We start from the raw sequence: 18,050 nt of genomic DNA on the forward strand, positions 1-18,050 counted from the left end.
ACTGTACCATTAATTAAAGTCTTTAAAATATTCACTTTGTGTAATGGCCAACTTTCGACAATTAGTGGTCATATCCATGTGACTGCCTCACTTTAAAATAATCAGTTTGAGGGACTGCTAATGGTACTGCAAAAGCTTATCATTTATGAGACTTATGTAGCTAGGACATACCCAAAACTTTACATCAAATCATTTCTAAACGATAAATCTTGAAGAACTCAAATGTTACTAACCAAGCAGAATGTCAATTGGCACATCATTCTTGCTTTTGATGATCTCAAGCAGCCCACGTTCATCCAGATCATCAATTCCCAGCCTCTCTCCTGTGCACACACGACATGCCCCACATTCACTGCACCCTGCATCACCAGCACCACAGCCACAGGGCCTGCAACAACACAACCTAAGTCACACCTAATTAGTCTAATGGCAGTCTGCATCCCCAGAACCACAGTTTAGGGTATGCAAAACCACAGTCTTGGTTGTCTAGCTCGTCTACAATCTGCATGGTTGTTTTTGTGCCACACTATCCTGAGAATCAAGTACAAGCCATTATAAACTTAGTGCCCTTTCCAGAAAATATTAGTTCTTGTGAAAAGAGATGCTAAAAGAAAGACAAGCCACAAGGTATTAAAAATGTCCTGTAACTCATGGCAAAAGTTACATTTCTTTTTTAATCTATTTAACAAAATACAAAAATATGTGATAGCTCTGCAAGTCCTTAAGTCACATGCTGCAAATATTTAAACAAGGTCAGCTGCTTTAATAATCAACAATTTGTCCTGTGAAATTTTAAGATATTACTTACATGCCTGGATTACGGTCAGCGCGAGCGCTATTGATGCAACTTACTCCATAACCAGTGCACTCCCGACACACTGTACATATCATACACTTGTTGTGATGCCACTTATGTTTGCCTGGCAACAAAACAGAAAGTCATCAAGTGAAACATTAAGGTACGTTAAATCTTTATCTAGCACCCTACCGACCTCCCCCCCCAAAAAAAAAGCCCTCAAGGGAGAGAACTTATTAAACTACGGAAAGTTAAAATCTCCCATTCTACATTTTCAAATTTCCTTTTCTACTAATAATTAAAATGTGAAAAAATATCCATACTGTGGAACAATGATTTTACTGATTCATAACCCACACAAAATCTCCAGTTCAAGCTTGTGATCTCATGAAAAATAATGCAAAAGAAATAAATATCCTCACCTGGAGGGCACATGGAGTCTTCTGCTTCATTCTCCTCTTCCTCCTCTGTCATTGTGACATTGTTGGCTAGCAACAAAGAAGCCACATGAGACTGGCTAACCATCTTTGTATAGGCTGAGCATTTTGGTGCCAACAATTTCTACTGTGGCTGTTGCACCTGGTTTTGTTACTTTAATTCTTGTTCTATCACAAACCAAATCTCACACACACCAAACTCACTTCCTGCCTCATTAGATTTTATATCTCTGTTATATAAATCCTGATTTTTTTTTAATTTACACATCTTTAATATACAGCAATTTCGAGGGCAAAGTAAGCCTGAGACACTTTAGGTAGGCTTCCAAGTTGCTCTCAGTGAAGAGCTAATGGTCAGTCTTGTAAGTGGGGTCATTAAAATTCGAGCAATCTACATTTTAAGACTGTGCTGCAAAAGTTCAAACCAAAGCACAGTGCGGATAAGTGACTCTTCTGTAATCCAAAATTTGTTTGCTTGAATATGTCTCAAAGTGTTACTATTATTTAAGCTCATCTTAACTTTTCCCTTTTATTTCCTTGTCAGTAATTATGTAAATCGCCCTGTTTATGGTTCTATGTTGTCATGAGGTAAATATCCTTAAAAAGTCTATTTGATTTAAATACTTGTTTGTCAAAAGCAAAATATCCATATCCATATAATACTCACTTTCTCTGTTCCCAGCATGAGTAAAGTCCCGACCACACTGACCCTTGTTATTAATGCCAAAGGTGAAGATCTGACCTTTGTTGGTCAAGGCCACAGCATGTGCTTTACCAAGGGCAATGCACGTTACAGATACGTCCTTCAGGTCAGTGACATGACCTGCCAAAAGGGCCAAACATGACTTATTCTTCAAATCAGCTGACATAAAATTTAATGACTATCATAAAGGCTGACATGAACACTCAACAGCTAAATCACTGGTGCTTGGCTTGTGCATCAAAATAATGTTTTAGTCACACTGAACTATACATGACAGTTGCATACTCACCACTAGCATGATCACAATGGGACGTGTCCTTGCCAAACATGTACACTTCTCCATTTTTGGTTACAACAGCACTGGTGCCACTGTTACATGCAGCATACACTACAAACTTATTCTCAAGGCGGATCATCTTCTTTGGCTTTACTGGCTTTGGCTGACGTCGAACTTTAGCTAAAACAAAGTGAGTTGCATTATCAAATATATGCCTACTAAAAGATGTTAGCTTTAAAAATCATTTGAGCAAATCATTTTGCCTAAAGGCAAGAAGTTCAGAAATATACCACATTGCATTTGCATGCAGCCATATAAATCTCTCTCTCTATGTCTGGGTGTGCAGCACCACCCACCCACCCCAACACTCTATCTCCCTACCTCAGCCCCACTTTCTAACAAACAAAAACGTAATGCCAAAATTTTATAGTAGACACATTAATGACAGTGACTACAAACAAATAAATAATATCTCAGTTAAGACAAAGCTTTCTCTATGAAGTCTGGCAAGAATCTTATTCATCTATTCAAGCCAAGACTTTCAGCTCCTACCTGAACCAGAATCTCCATCCTCTCCACGCTTGGCTGTTCCCACAAAGAAAACGCTTCCATCATCAGCAGCCAACAACGCATGCATGCCTTCATGTCCAGTGGCAACATGCACGATCTTTGGTGACTTAGTGATAGGTAGCTCTGCCCACTTTCCAGGACCTGGACCACCTTGTTTGATTCCCACAGCTGATGATTTGCCCGTGAACAGCACCTAATTGAAACAAGAGAAATAGGCCATTATTAATATTCAATATAGAAGTCACAGAGGTAAATACTTAAATATTTGTCTAATTTATATGCCAAGTATTTGTTCTTTCTTCTGAATTCATAAAAAGACATGATGTGTGAGTGGTTATAAGGCTCTGACAAACCATGCAGAAGAAGCACTAAGTTAATGGGGGAAATTTTAGGGGGAAGACCAAAATAACTGGCCATATATTTTTAAATACAGTATACCTGCTTTAAGTTTACATATCGATCTCTGGTGATATCACTAAAATGAAAATGAAACACACAACACACACGCATAAACCCCCCCCCCCAAAAAAAAAAGGCACAGGTCAATGATGGAAACAAAGCTATAAGAATATGCATATGAAGTCAGATAAGAATGTTAATGACTAATTAAAATCCTTAAAAGCTCCCTTATTTTCCATCTTTTGCTACTCTAGAAAACAGAGTGATACATACTTTTCCTCCAATTGTCCTAATCAGAGAAAACTCCTTGCCTGAGACAATGCATGCAGAGTCTTCATCAAAGCCTGTGGCTGCAAAAGATAATAACTCTGGGAAAATGTTCTACCAGACTGGTACTTTCTCTAAATTCTTGTTCAAAATATACAATATGCGGCATATCAGCTTAAAATTTCCTAAAATACTTGTATGTTAGTAAATACTTAACCATCTTAGCACTGCATAAAAGTATAAGTATGTACTAAAACAACTGCTTATAATTGCAGACTGTGATGATGACAGTGGGTGATGTTTGTTTTTATTATTGCTGCTCTCAGGTAAACATTAGACCAAAAAACCTAGACATTTTTGGAAAGGAGAAAGCTTGAACTCTGCAATAAAAGTAAGGAAAATTGCCCACTTTTACTCTGGTGACAGCAATTATCCTAGAAAATTCCAAGTTTACTATTCAAACAAAATCGACACCGCCACATGGGCTACATGCCTTAATTGACAACACTGGGAAAAACCTATCTCAATCAACAAACTGGCACAAATATATTTAAAATCGTTGGCACAGTCATTGTTAACAACAGACTCTTTGCTGGTGTCCCCAACAAAGTAATCCTCAGCGCAGTAGCTCGATGCGTCACTAATTTTTTCAAGGGGAAAAAAAAAGCAAAATCACTCAGATCAGATTAAAAATGGCTCGAAAACTGCATGAAGACCTAAGAATAGAAACAAACTTTCTGATTGGTTGGTTTTAACTGGGTCATCCAACAGGAGAGCTTTTCTTATGTCATATGAGCACAATTGTGCCTCATCTTGCTAAGAGTGTTAAATACTGCTTAAATAGATAAGGATAGTGATGCAGTCAAAGAACAAGTAGATGATTTTAAAAAGAGGACTGGTTATGTTTCTCACAAAGAAGGTAGTGAAAAAAATAGGAAAAAAAAAAAAAAGGAAAACTTCCGTGCTTGAAAACAATTTTTAAAATTAGTAGTTCATTCTATAAAAAATATTTAGAATTCACATAAAATGAAGGTGATGACTGGTATATAATGGACTGACTTACTGATGGTTCTGCGCACAACTTCAGAGTCAAATGGACTGGAGCCAAACATGTCCAAACATTTGCGTGTTAGTTTGAGTGGGATCTCACTGATCAACTTCATGCTTGAAGTCTGAGGGCTGAAGGTGCACACTACAAAGCTATCCTGCTGAAACAAAGTGCAGCAGCACTAAAAGAATTAAAAATATGCAGTGACTGACAACTCTGAAAGTGAAATGTTAGCAAAACTGAAGTTTTCTTTTTTCTTTTACAAGGATTTATCTGAACATCTTGGGCAAAAATTACAAGAAAAACTGTATATCACTAGATTGTAACTGAGATAATGGAAAAAGGTTAGCTTGTTGTGAGACAAAGACATATTGAGCAGTTTTAAGAAATTAGAGTAGGCATCTTTCACAAAAAGCTATCATGGTTACTTTGAATGTCCACTAAAGAAAAAGTTCAATTATATGATTTTATGACCGTAAATAACAATTCACCTCTTTGGATGGAGCTATCTGACCAATGTTTTCTCCATCACTGAACAAGATAGAAGGCCCAGCTCCATGCCCTGTTAACAAATATCCATCTTGTCCTTAGTGTTATAATACACTGGAACATACTATTGCCGTATTAGGTTGATTATGTAGATATTAACACCTCCTGCCTCCTTCCACCACAAACACACACACCACTAGTTGATTTTATATGTATATAAATGCCACACCCCTTCCCCTTTCCCACACAAAACATGACAGCTGGTATGAAGAACATCTTGTGTTTCATAAGTGACACTTTGCAGCGCCTACTGGAAGGTGGTAGGTGAAAGCTGGGTTGAAGAGGGTGTAGGGTCTGCTGTAATGCCAGTGGTTGCCTTTCTCACACAAAGATGCAGGTCAGAGAGTGGTAGCCTTTCCATGCAAATTGTCTTGTTTCTTCAAAAGATATAGTCTCTGCTGGGCATTTCTGGACACATGGCATGTGATTACTGACGAAGAACTTTCCACTAATGACAGCAACAGGGGATTTTGGCTGGCAGCCCTCTACACCTGCTTTCCCTTTACTGCCAGTGACATTTTGCAAAGTGGTCACAGAAAACACGTAGTAATGCCAACGCGTGAATTTAAAATACTGGACCAATCAAAGTATCTTTCAAGTTTGGCTGACATTTGATGGATCAGAAACGAAACCAAAGTACAGATTTCAAATCCTAACAAATGAAAGCTACCTCACTACTATCGCAAAATAAAGCCAAAAGAAAACCTAAAAATTTCCATTTCTGACAAATTTAAAAATATGGAATCAGTTTTTCCAAGGCTCAACTTTCACCGATTTACAAACTGATATATCAGAATATTATTCCCAACACTGTAAAACACAAACCATCCAGGTTGTACGCAGTACTGGGCTCCAGTGTTGTTGTGTCTATCTGTAACAAAATGGTTCCTCCTCCTGCTCCTGCTTTCTCACATCTGCATAGGAGTTTTCCCTGTGACAGACAACCCCTCATTTAAAGTATGAATAGTTATAGAAGTATATTCTTTCAAGATCAGAGGAAGAAGAAAGGTTGATACTGAAAAAAACATTCTGATCACTTCTGTAGTCGTTCTACTTTGTCCTTTTGGGTACAAAAAATGGATTTTTAAATTAATTTTACTTGGAAATAAAGAAAGTGATGACACACAAAGTAGCTTCCAACTTTCACAGAAATAAAGGCACAAACAGATCCTCACATACCCCTGCATATGCTAGCCATGGATTCTTGCTGCAGCGAAAATCCTTCTTTTGACTGACAAGAATACCCTGAAAGCAAACACATTTATTTTAATTAACTGCAAATTTAACAGCAATTTTTTTAATTCATTCAAATTTGAACTCTAATACTTATTATACATTGTTTTTTACTTGTGCAATTTTTCCAAGTATATGAGGTGTTATTTTAGTAAATCATGTATCTATTTCTACTCTTAAAAAACTCAATGCCTCTATTGTCTTAATAATGAATAATAATAATTGTATTTTAAATTAAATACAAAGCAAAAGCATATTTCATATCTTTTATTCTACCAATTCATCTAAAAGGTAAATGGTTTATTTAGATTTAATAACAAAGAATCATGGGAAGAAGCAAACAGATCCATCACGAAGTGATGAAAAACTATTATTGAACAGCCCAAATTCTACCCTATGGCAAGAAAGAATGGTTGAATCCAAGGAAGGAAGGGAGGGCCAGACTCCAGGTAGCAGAGTGTGACCACCAGGGTAGCCAGCATTTTAGTGCTCCTCACATCCCTCCCCATTCTTGCACATGTTTTGCATTTAAGAAAGGCATGGACTTACCTTTGTGGTACCACCATACCCAGAGCCAATCTTTACTAGTCCTTTCTTGTTCAAAATATACAAATGACAGCCATCACTTGCGATAGCACAGTTTTCTACAGTGTCTTCTGGAAAGCCTAAAACAGTGAAATGTTAGATTATTAGGAAATATATTTTATTTTCAACTGATTAAAAAAGTCAGTCATCTTTTACTATTAATAAAGTACTTTTTTCACAAAACAGAAGACCACCTGTCTGTCTAATCATTACACTATCTATTTTAAGCTAAGGAAAGAGTAATAGTTTTACAAATAGTATAAGCTCAAAACAAGTGCATATTTGCAAACAAAGTTTATGTAAAGCAGGCCTCGATATTTGTGAACCACCCACCTGCAGTGAAATCAAGCATGAAAGAAGATGTCTGACTCTGAGTCCTCACACCATAAGTAAACCAATCAGGCAGTTGTGCCCTTCCCAATAACAAGGCTTGTACGCTTTTTTGAAGCAATGAAAGGATTCCAGGAACCTGAAGGAGTGAATCATTTATTATTAATCTAAAATCTATTAACTTGCTTTAACAAAACAGGATGTTTAATGCACCATCATGACATCATTGTCATCACTGCCATTTGCATGCTAATGCATTATCTCTTCCTCTTGCTTGTGAAGTCCTCATTACTTTTATTATATCTGCTACTGTTGAATCTCCATCATGGTTTCTGCTCTTATTGTGCTTGCAACAGCATCTCAAGACATACAAAACTAAATCTAAAAGAATAGCATGAAAATTCAAAACCATTCTAACAGCACTATTACGCATAAATGATATTTTTAACTGAGTAGGATAAATTGATCTGACAATTTTTGTTAACTCCCTTTTAGTCCCTAAGCCAGCAATCTTATTTCATCTTTTGGCAAGAAAAAAAAAAACTTTGCCTACCACTGTCTTCTGTGAAGCCAGCCCTGGTGAGGACATAAGCAGGGCTTTGATTGCTGTTAGCAGTTTGCCTGTATCACCCAAGGCAATTGTCAAGCTGATAAGTGCTGAACATGCGAGGGATGTTAGCACTTGTCCATCCACAATAATGTCATTTGCACTGTCTGTTGCAAGCTCCATTAACAACACAAACAACTTATCTGGAAAAAAACATACAGGACCTGCTCACAATCACTCTAAACAGACGTGAGTGGTGGGCCTTGTCAGCTACTGCATCTATGTGCTCTCCCCATAAATCAAGGGATTAATTACTCACTGATGTTACTCGTACTTGCATTTTACAAGCCCATATGCTTTCTTACATTGTTGCCCTCAAAACAGATAAGCACGATGAAATGTAAATAGATAATTGGAACATACATTTAGGAAACACAAATGACCCTCACCAGCAACTTCAACTGGCTCATTTTTCATGCCTTCAGGCTGCTGTCCTTGCAGAAGATCCAGCAAAGCTCGAAGGGACTTCACACACAACTCAGGGTACTTTGTCCGAGACTCTCGGATCAACTGAAATACCCCTTGCAGGCCAAGGCCCACAATCTGTCATAAAAACAAACAGTAAAAAAAAAAAAAGTAGTAGTAGCAATAATAATAGAGTTTATACAATACAGTATCACATTTATTTTTTTCCCACCATTCAAAATATTATAATTATGAAATTACATATGAAAACAAAATAGGCAAAGACACCAGATATTAACTTCTCTGTTATATATATATACTTTTTCCTCAATGGAGTCATATTCATGACAAAATGGCAGCAGATATATCTCACCATATTATGTTATGTTCAAAGTAATAATGATGTCTACAAATATAACCACTAGCAGCATGCTTAACAGCCACAGGGAAAGATGTGACAGAATGCAGAGTTACAGAGATGTACTCTACCACATTAACTATAACAGTCAGTTCTATCATGAACTATGACACATCAAATTAACATAGGATCACTTATATGGATTATTTGTATAGCATGACTGAGTTTGTTAAAATAAATAAACAGGAGAGCAAAACTATCATTATGAAAATAGTTGCAGCTGCTTGATCAACATACTCATTGTTATTTAACAAGTTTAGTTTTGTGCAAAATGTCACCATGGATATTAGTACAGCACAGTAACAAATTTTAAAGATAAATCTTATTATCAGCAGAATGTAATCTCTGTACCTTAGGTATCTTGATACATGCATCCTTGTTCTTTTCATCTGCATCTTCATCAGATTCAGTGTCAGAGGCAGCTCCACTGTTAGCCAGATGGTATACACGTGAGGCATCACGGATGCCTTGCACCAGCACCGACTGCCGCACCATGGCATAGACAGTAAACGAGGAGGCATTGCCATGGATTTCTGGAGTTGTATTTGACACAGTCTCTGCAAGTTCTGGGGATTTCTCCCGCTGTTTGACAATGATATAAAGTTCTAATAAAAAGCAATGGCATAGTTTAACAATTAAATTTCTTAAAAGAAATTAAATGTTACATATATTAAACAATGTTTGAAACATATATCAAACATAAAGCTTGCAGATTCTTGACATTTTTATTAAAGCAATGAAATCTAGAAATCTGATTTTGGTACACTATTTTCCAAAACACAAATTTCAGGATGAAGATTTTGAAGGGATTATTAAATCATTTCAGGTCAGCCTTATAGTCCTGCTCTCCAAAATATATGAAGAACATGCCAATGTATTTATATGGATTTCTTTACAAGTAAGCAAAAGTATTTAAAAAATTTCTGCCTAAAGTAATTAGAAACTTGTAAGGAGAATCAGGCCACCAATTTTATTAGAGAACAGTTACCTACTCAAGTTAACATGCAATAAAAAGATGAAATTGTATTTTATGTAGCTTTCATATACTTAGTCTCAGTATATAAAAACTAAATGAAATAAGCCCCCTCTATTGTTTTAAAACATATACTGTAAAAAAAATGTCTTTGAAAGGACACAAAATTATCTTTACAACAATAAAGTTTATGCCATGAAACTCTCCAAACACTTGTCCTGCCAAGCACAAACAAGCAATATCTGTAAAAAGGTATAAAATCCTCTTATAAGTTCACATTTAGCACTTATTTTATGTCAACAATATCAGTTTAATAATGCAGTATTTATATAGAACAAAATTCATTGCTCCATGCTATTCTGAACAAAATAACATTTCTTTCACAGAATCATTTTCCATTTCTATTGTTTACATGGCTTTAATAAATCTCAAATATCATCACAAATTCACATACACACTCACCTGCTTTCTATCCTTGGACTTTGATTTTGATTTCTTCCTGGTTTTCTTTTTTTCTAATTTTTTCCTTTCAAAAAAAATACAAAAACAAAAATGTAAGTAGAGAGCCCCTTAAAAATATTAATCTATTTTTAATAGTCGCAAAGTTTTTAATTAAAACATTATTTTGTTTTATTCTAGCATGTTTTCATTTTATGGGGAGTGAGAGTGTGGGCAGGTTTCCTGAGTTTGTTTTACTTCCACTTTCCAGGAATCAGACTGCGTCCTGAACGAGTAATGATAACTTGCATCGACCTCCCAAGTAACACCTCACCGAGATCTTACTATACGTTTTAGCAGTAAGAAAAACAAACGGCTGAGACTAAAATGAAAGCTGCCTCGAATGCACAGGACTGCGCTCACTTGTTTTGTTGCTGTTGCTCTTCATTCAGACGAAACAGAGTATGAAACCGACGGCTAAGCGATTCCCCTCGTAGCAACGTATCAGTTCGACTTCTTGAGCACGGCAAAACTTCAGCCGCAGCCATTGCAGTGCTGTGCAAGTGATACAAACAGGAAAGCTGTGTTCATTCACCCTCACAATTTTTTTTCTGCAGCAAATGTAATGAAAATCCAGAACAATGAACTGCGCACTGCTGGACACCTCTACTTGGCTTCAGAAGGCTGACATGTTGCCCATTGCATTGTGGGTGCTCGGCGCCTCACTTTTTTTTTCCAGCCGATGCTAGGCTACAGTCTCACCCTCTACTATAGCGATTATACACCACGTACATCAGTAGCAAGATCCTTCTTCTACATCACACACTCCATTTTCTACGTATTATCATGGACATTAGTTCGTGGTATTATGGATCCTTGTGTAGATCAAATTACAGGACAGCTGTAATGCACAGGTTATTTCGTAACATCGATTTTTTAATTTGGTGGTTTATGATTTTTTTTTTTTGGGAAGAAGTTTAATAATTTATTTATGCTCTTTTGGAAATATGATGCTCTGCTAGTGTCGGAATTTTTCAAATGTTGCAGTGCATTCTTCTCAGCTTTCACATTTCCAAGTTTAATTTCATCAAAATCAAGCCATGCCTACGACGACAGTGTATTCTCTCCCTTTAGTTGAGAGAGAGTTTTCGTTCCTTCCTCCATCACTGATCTGAAACAATTATCTTCGAACCATCAGTAAACCAATTCAGAAACACCTCGCCATCTCTGGTCCATCGAATGGGTTCCTCCAAGAAAGAGTTACAATTTTTGGCGACGGTATTCGCTTTTTACAGGATCAGGCAGTAAGGAGAAGCTGATGGACATTAAACACTTTAACGAGTCTCATCAGCAGCTTGTTTTGTTTCATCGGCCTGATTGAATCATCGTAATCCAGGTAACACCACAGATAAGCTGACCTGCCAGTGGAACTGGCTCGCCGGTGCTGGTGGTCAAGGGTGGGTAGTGGGCTAGAAGCATCAGAGGCCAGTTAAGGTAGACTATGTATATGACAATCCTGGGCGGTATACGTGTTGAACCACGAACTTTTTAGCTGTAGACTGAAACTTTATGTATAAGGTTGCCTTGAATTTGTTATAAAGGATCACCACGCGTAAGTATCAGAGAGTGAATGTCAGCCAGCTGTGTGATTGCTGGAGCCATGAGTCAGAAATAAAGTTTTGTGTGTTCTCAGCAAAGTGTATTCCTGGTGTCTTCATCTGTTTAGGATGTGCTTATTGCGTGGTGCAGTGGGGAGGACGCCAGGCATGAGTACGGCGTGGGCTTCCTCGTGCACAGCAAGGTGGCCAGAACCGTCATCAGCAGGCCAATCAAACATTCCAACTTTCACGCATGAAGACAACATCAGCTAAAATTTTACAAAATATATGAAACAGAGATGTAAAAACTGCATGAAATATGGGGATTGCTGTAACAAATTTCATGTAAGCTGATTTTCCTCAGTTTTCTTTCCCCGGAGTTTAATTTCCTCAAATATTGATCCCTACCTGTAGGGGACATTTTAGCGTTGTCTCCTTTCACTTGCGCGCTTTCACTTTAATGCTGCGTTCATTAAGCATAAGATCATCTGTCTGACAATATTAAAGAATTATGAGGATTTTAATGTACTTTAAAAAAAATGAGTTAACTGTGGCAAACTGTTATAATTATAGTTGAAGGTTTCCTATTTAAAAATATCAAAGAATAAATAATTTAGGACAAAATATATTGAAACATTTTTAATATTTCAGAATGATCGAATTCACATTATATTTGTAAATGTATGAGCAAGTAACATCGTTGTTAGTAACCTAATTTTTCTGACGCAGTTGTACGGAAAGCAAGAATTCTACGTACGAGTCCAGTAGTCATCTCTTGATAACTTTCGATATCCATTAGTGCCGTTTTTATACTAACACTAACAGAACACTCCACATCATTCACCAATACACCTGCTATCTTAGTCTCCTTATTGTTGTAACTACTTCATTCATTTGTCTTCATTTCAATATTTTATTAATGGTGCTATGTATCTGCCTGGACTGTTCCGAGTGATTAAAAACTTCTATTGTGAATTTATAACTGTATTAAAGGGATAAATAAATAAAGTACCTTTTATTCTTTCCTTAATTCTTAACCATTTCGTAGAAAAGTTACTAGACTTTTTATAAGTGAGATCTATTTCCTTCTGTCAAGCAGTATTACCAATGTCATTTGATGGTCACAAGTATGTTTGTATTAAGCAGCTTTTCGTGGATAGACACTTCTTGTTTGGGGCTTACTGGACAGTTGGTATCACATATTTTCACTTCACGAAGCTTCCACCACTATGAGCTGCGAAGTACATCTGGACATTGCTACCAGCATCTGCAACTTTCTTTTCTTATCCAATTTATTGTTCGTCTTATGGTCATCCATTTCAGCAGGCAATCTTCCCTGTACTATAACGACCACTTTCCTCTCCAGCCCAGCTAGCTCCCAGAAGTTGGCCACCGTGATTTCATTCCGAATACTGGTCGCCACTTCAGCAATGCTGCCTTCCCAGCCCGTCCGGTCATTGCCCCAGTTCTTCACGACAGCAATGGGCAAACTTGCATCTCGGAGGCCCTGCACCAGGGGGCTAGCAAGTGTAACCTCTTGACCCTCACTGTTGACGCTGTCGTCTTGAAGATGTGCGTTTATCAGCACAAACACATCCCGATACTCAAGGCCTGGAGGAGGAATGCTTTGGATGGCGATGTCTTCATCGATGTTAGTCGGTAGTGCTGAAAACATTATGAATATACGAATATGATCGTTGATTTATTAATAATATGCATGATGCATCACACAAGAAAAAGTAAAATGTGTTGTGAACTGTGGCTATTATCCAGCTGTGTATTCTTTGTAAAGTAACCTTTTCTTTCCTCCATCATCATGTGTATTATTGGAGGAAAAAGTAATAAAACTTATTTCTCTGCAATATATTATCAACTTCCACGTGTTATAAAAATAGCATCGCAAACATGAATTGTTGTACCTTTTAAATTACAAAATTTTTAAATTACACTTTTCCCACGAATCCGCGCTGTGGAAATTAAATTTTTAAAAAACATTTGTGACATCTGCGTACCAGACTGGCCAACCTGCAACTGGTGGTGTAGCACATGGGCTATGTTCTGCCCACATTGATAGCAGTCAGCAGGATTCTGCCCCTGGTGGTCATGTTCCTTGTGAAGAATACGAATAATGCCAGGTCCGTCACACGCAGCGGGTATGGCGTTTGTTGTGTACCTCAGGGGTAAGCCAGACACCCTCTCCATCTTCTCCATCTTCTCCATAGCCAGTTCCACTTCACGCTGCACTACAGGGGTACACCTTAGGGGTACCGTCAGAGACTCCACCTGAAAGCCAGGCAGAGATTTTGCACTGTACCTCATCGCTGCCGCCCACAGGTGTAGATGAGGTACAGCGTCAGACAACTGGGTGACAAACTCCTTGAAACATGTGGCACCTTTGTCACTGCAACGATAATAAATTCACCGTCTTCAGCACAATTTTTATTTCCAGCAGTTTTAGAACTCACGATGGCTTTAACCCGTTTGTTAACAACTATACGTACATACGCTAGACCTTTCACATCTAAGATTACCGAAAACCACAACGCCCACCCCTCACTCCCCACTAACCCCAATCACCTCCGGTAACTTCTCAGCTCTTTGTGGATGCTTACAAATCTTCGCTGCAAAACTCGTCGCACAGGACATACAGGTCGCCACCACCCGACACCTTCCTCATGGTGTTGATGACGTCAGCCTTCCCCTCCAGGAGGTTGAAGAGCATCAGGTGCGCCTTCCCGGCGCGCGGCACGGCCTCCGTGTGATCCGCGCGGGTCAAGGTCGTGGTCAGCTGGTGATGGATGAGGCGCGAGGCTGCGCGGCTGCCCAGGTGCAGGCTGACCACATAGACATTCCTACCCTCTAGCAGCCATTGCAGTCCCACCAGCACCAGCATCACCGTCTTGCCAGTTCCTGGCGGTCCCTCCAAGGCCACCAGTCTGGAGGATTCGCTGGTCAGCAGGTTGACTTGGTTTGGGGTCAGGATCAAACGGGTCAGCCTTTCCCCTGTCTCGGATACACCTTGTCCTTCGGTCCGAACCTCCAGGCGGGGAGGGTTGACGCAGTAAATGTCGACGGTAGTCGCTGGACCCCCGAACCTGCAACAGTGGACGCGGCGTTCAGCAGAGAAGACATCTGACTAAAGTATGTCTCACAGTGTGGTGCTCCTTGTGGGCGTGAGAGTAAGGGATTCACGCATCTACATGAAATGCAGAAAGCGGAATCCTCTGGTAAGACTTTGTCTCGATACAAATTTCTTTCATTTTTGCAATAAATGTGCGAACATAAATACATGCTTCAACAGTACAGACGCCACACAGAAGAAGCCCGGCACTTACCTAGTTACCAAATCCACGTATAGTTCATTGGTCATGACCTCATCCTCTCTCTTCGCCATCAAACGTCGCCACCACTGCTGAAGTCTTGGCAGACAGTCTTCTGTGAGCCACGGGCTCGAGCGGTCCGACACGAGATCGGAACACAAACACAGTTCAACAACTTCCGCAATGGTAGCCACCCCCAGGAACTGGCAGCATACCTTGAGCAGATTGCAATAACTTCACAGGGCAAATGAAAATAAAACGGCGTCTTAGAAAAATATTTGTATTAATCAGGGAAAGACATGTAAAGATATAAATAAACATCATTTAGGTCAAAAAAGGGATTAATAAATGGGGAGAAGGAACATACAATATTTTAAAAATTAAAACTAGCAACATGTAAAATAAATCTACCTGATCAAGGTGGGAGAATAAATAAATAAGCTGACTTGTTCCAAAAATGATTTATATATATATATGAATGAATAAATACTCACTTCTTTCAGTTGTGAGTGTGCAGCCAGCACATTCTGCAGCTGTTTGCAGCTGACGTAAGGCAACATCAATGTTTTGTGGACACACAAAGACGTGGAGAGGTCGCTGACCAGGTGCGTGACCATCTTCTGGGCTTTGTCCAGCTGCTTGACTGCCTTCTCCACGCGCCTGGCGATGTCCTCATCTGCCTGCTTCTGAGGCTTGTTCAGGTCGCCGGCGTTCAGGCCCACGGCTTTGACCTCTCCAACGAGGATCCCATAGCGCTGGTGGATCACCAGAATGTTGAACTCACCTCGTCGGTATTGCCTGGGCAGAGTGTACGGCCTTGGTAACCTTTGGGCCGCCTCAGCGAAGGAAGGTTTGCTGAGGTACTTTGAGTAGCTGAGCTTAGAGATGACGAACATGACCTCCTGAGGACCGTGCTCAGCCAGCGCCTGCAAGCAGTGAAGGACGTGCTGGTGGGATATGTCCTCGCGGACGTGGCTTTCCTGGAGTACGTGGTCGGGAGGCTCAGAATCTGTTAAACGGTTGAGGGGAATCACATGGTGTGGAAGAGTCACTTTCTCGGGGTCCTTCTTACCAGAGGCCACCAGAACGACCTGGCCAGCAATGTTCTTCCTTTGGAAAGCCTCATGGTTGAAGTGGACCGGTGGAAGGAAGTAAGACCGCTTTTCCAGATCCGGGTACAAAGACATCATTGAAGCTCGTAACCAATCCATTGCCTTTTGTTCCTGCTGGGCGTTCTCCATGATGCTACTTTGAAGAGTAGTATGTGCGTCTTCTTGGAGAGTTCCAGGCCTCAAGATTTTATGTAGGCTGTGCAATATTTGTGCCTACTTGAGAATTTATAAGACAAGGATTTAAACTGAATAAGGGTCGAATGTAAGCTGTCCAGAGAATGTTGTTGATGGGGGAAGTAACATAGCCTCTGGAAAAAAATTAGATTCTTTTGAAAAAGTGAGAGCAGACCATCAGAATAAAAGAACACAGAAGACTTATTGCCCTCTGGCATATAATTTTACATATCCGTTTCGAGATACACGACTGCAAACATTTATCATTCATTCATCGAATGATACTATAAATTGCATAATTCACAGAACGAAAACATCATCAGGATTGTACGCGGATACGCTTAGGTTGTCAAGAACTCAGCCAACGGAAGAGCTGGAAACCGTCGTCTCTTTATGTTAAAACGTGACCTCGTGACCTCAGTCCCAGCATGGTGATAATTTTGTAGACGTGAATCTTGTGAACAGAAGAGTTCTATTCGCCCAGATTTAGAGGAACAATATCTTGCGTTTAGCTTTGTAAGACCTTAGAAGAAAGGTTGACCCCACCAAACCTTTAAACGTCGACTGGCTGAGCGATTTACTCGGTGTGGACACATGCGGAATGCACTTGCCTGTTATCGGGATAGCAATATTTCACACCCTAAAGTGTATTATCGCACACTCACGCGTACAGACATGTGCACACACTTCTGTACATAATAGGGTCAAATGGCTTTGGTGGAGGGGTCAAGAGGTTGCTGACGTATCCCCTGACTACGGGAGCTCGAGTGACAGAAATGTGGGTTACAAATGTATCCCCAGGTTATACTGAAGATCGTAAGGCTAGGGTCAGATCTCAGGCGAATTCTCTGGACATGACACCTTATCTCAGGGCTGGCCGTTGGCGGTCACCGTCAGATATTCCCGTTTCCTCTAATTTCGCTTCGCTCCTAATTAACCCTCCCCGTTGTGCCACACCGGCACTCGATAGAAGCAGCCTCGCATACAACAGACTACTTAATTACACATCAGTGACGATACGAGCGGAACACAGAGGTCTGTTTTCATAATATAGGTGGTTAAAATAAAAATCACACATAAGCTCTTAAAGCTTACCTTTTGTAGCCTGTATGCTGACCATCTGTTTGGCGTTCCGGTGACACAGTGGGAGAGTGGGGGAGGGAATAAATTTTTTTTGTCTGTTCTGAAGGTTGCACTAGCTTACCTAAGACTATAGTTCACTTGAACATTGCTGACCTGATTCTTATTTCTTCTCAAATTCTGGATAAAACCTACTTTCCACTCCTCAGATAATCAAGAGGTGGCTTCCAAAAGAAATGCGGAAGCTGTTTTCACCTGACCTGCCAATGGTTTCGTGACCGAGTCTGTTCATTATGCATACCGTCAGAACACTAAAAGTTTAGTGCAATACAGTACATGGGGATTTTCCGATCTGAATAGTTTCGGTTTTCCCCCCTATTACTAAACATGGGTTAATGTTTCTGTAGGGTGGTCAGATCTTGTTATCCGATAGTTATTCCCTAGTGTTATGTCAAATATCTTTCTGAGGTTATCCAGTGCAACGTACATACCGCTAACATTTCTGCACTGATCGCACCTTCATATGGAGTGTCTGATGTGCAACTTAAAACCTAAGGAGTCAATTTTATTTATGAAATGAGGAGGTTTAGTTGAAGATTCTATTAATAAAACCTTGAGCGAATAATCAGAGACAAAGCTGTGCCTATGTTGTTTCAGACGTCCCCGACCCCTGCTGTAAGCTGTTAGTCTCGGCGAACCATTTAACAGTTGAATATCTAGAACCGATATAA

General features: G+C 39.5%; 2 protein-coding genes across 2 annotated transcripts in view; both read right to left on the minus strand.

Annotated features, from left to right (window-relative positions):
• Positions 1-10,882, minus strand: part of LOC112560664 (E3 ubiquitin-protein ligase MYCBP2-like) — a 55,495-nt gene extending 44,613 nt beyond the window's left edge. The window contains 18 exon segments of the mRNA XM_025232669.1: positions 234-388; positions 809-920; positions 1,219-1,284; positions 1,901-2,056; positions 2,226-2,393; positions 2,766-2,976; positions 3,456-3,532; positions 4,513-4,654; positions 4,989-5,059; positions 5,872-5,977; positions 6,226-6,291; positions 6,829-6,944; positions 7,198-7,333; positions 7,748-7,944; positions 8,191-8,344; positions 8,976-9,206; positions 10,060-10,123; positions 10,459-10,882. Coding sequence (XP_025088454.1) covers positions 234-388; positions 809-920; positions 1,219-1,284; positions 1,901-2,056; positions 2,226-2,393; positions 2,766-2,976; positions 3,456-3,532; positions 4,513-4,654; positions 4,989-5,059; positions 5,872-5,977; positions 6,226-6,291; positions 6,829-6,944; positions 7,198-7,333; positions 7,748-7,944; positions 8,191-8,344; positions 8,976-9,206; positions 10,060-10,123; positions 10,459-10,583 — 2,353 coding nt within the window. The 5' untranslated portion in view covers positions 10,584-10,882.
• A 1,377-nt stretch (positions 10,883-12,259) lies between these two features.
• LOC112559440 lies at positions 12,260-17,615 on the minus strand. Its single transcript, XM_025230700.1, has 6 exons — positions 17,335-17,615; positions 15,448-16,373; positions 14,969-15,168; positions 14,246-14,728; positions 13,646-14,034; positions 12,260-13,298 (listed from the first exon to the last, which is right to left on the minus strand). Exons 2-6 carry the CDS (start codon positions 16,192-16,194, stop codon positions 12,844-12,846), a joined length of 2,274 nt encoding a protein of 757 aa, XP_025086485.1. The 5' UTR covers positions 16,195-16,373; positions 17,335-17,615; the 3' UTR covers positions 12,260-12,843.
• Positions 17,616-18,050: the final 435 nt, after the last annotated feature.

The sequence above is a fragment of the Pomacea canaliculata genome, linkage group LG3 (genome assembly GCF_003073045.1).
Source record: "Pomacea canaliculata isolate SZHN2017 linkage group LG3, ASM307304v1, whole genome shotgun sequence".
In the NCBI taxonomy this organism is placed as follows: Eukaryota; Metazoa; Mollusca; class Gastropoda; order Architaenioglossa; family Ampullariidae; genus Pomacea; species Pomacea canaliculata.

What these genes read in the sequence shown, in the direction of transcription:
- LOC112559440 (XM_025230700.1), bottom strand. Translation starts at nt 16,194, where the DNA reads ATGGAGAACGCCCAGCAGGAACAAAAGGCAATGGATTGGTTACGAGCT. An exon ending in TACGTGGATTTGGTAACTAG is followed by an intron (nt 14,729 to 14,968) that starts GTAAGTGCCGGG and finishes CCACTGTTGCAG; the next exon opens with GTTCGGGGGTCCAGCGACTA. An exon ending in GAGTTTTGCAGCGAAGATTT is followed by an intron (nt 14,035 to 14,245) that starts GTAAGCATCCAC and finishes TTATCGTTGCAG; the next exon opens with TGACAAAGGTGCCACATGTT.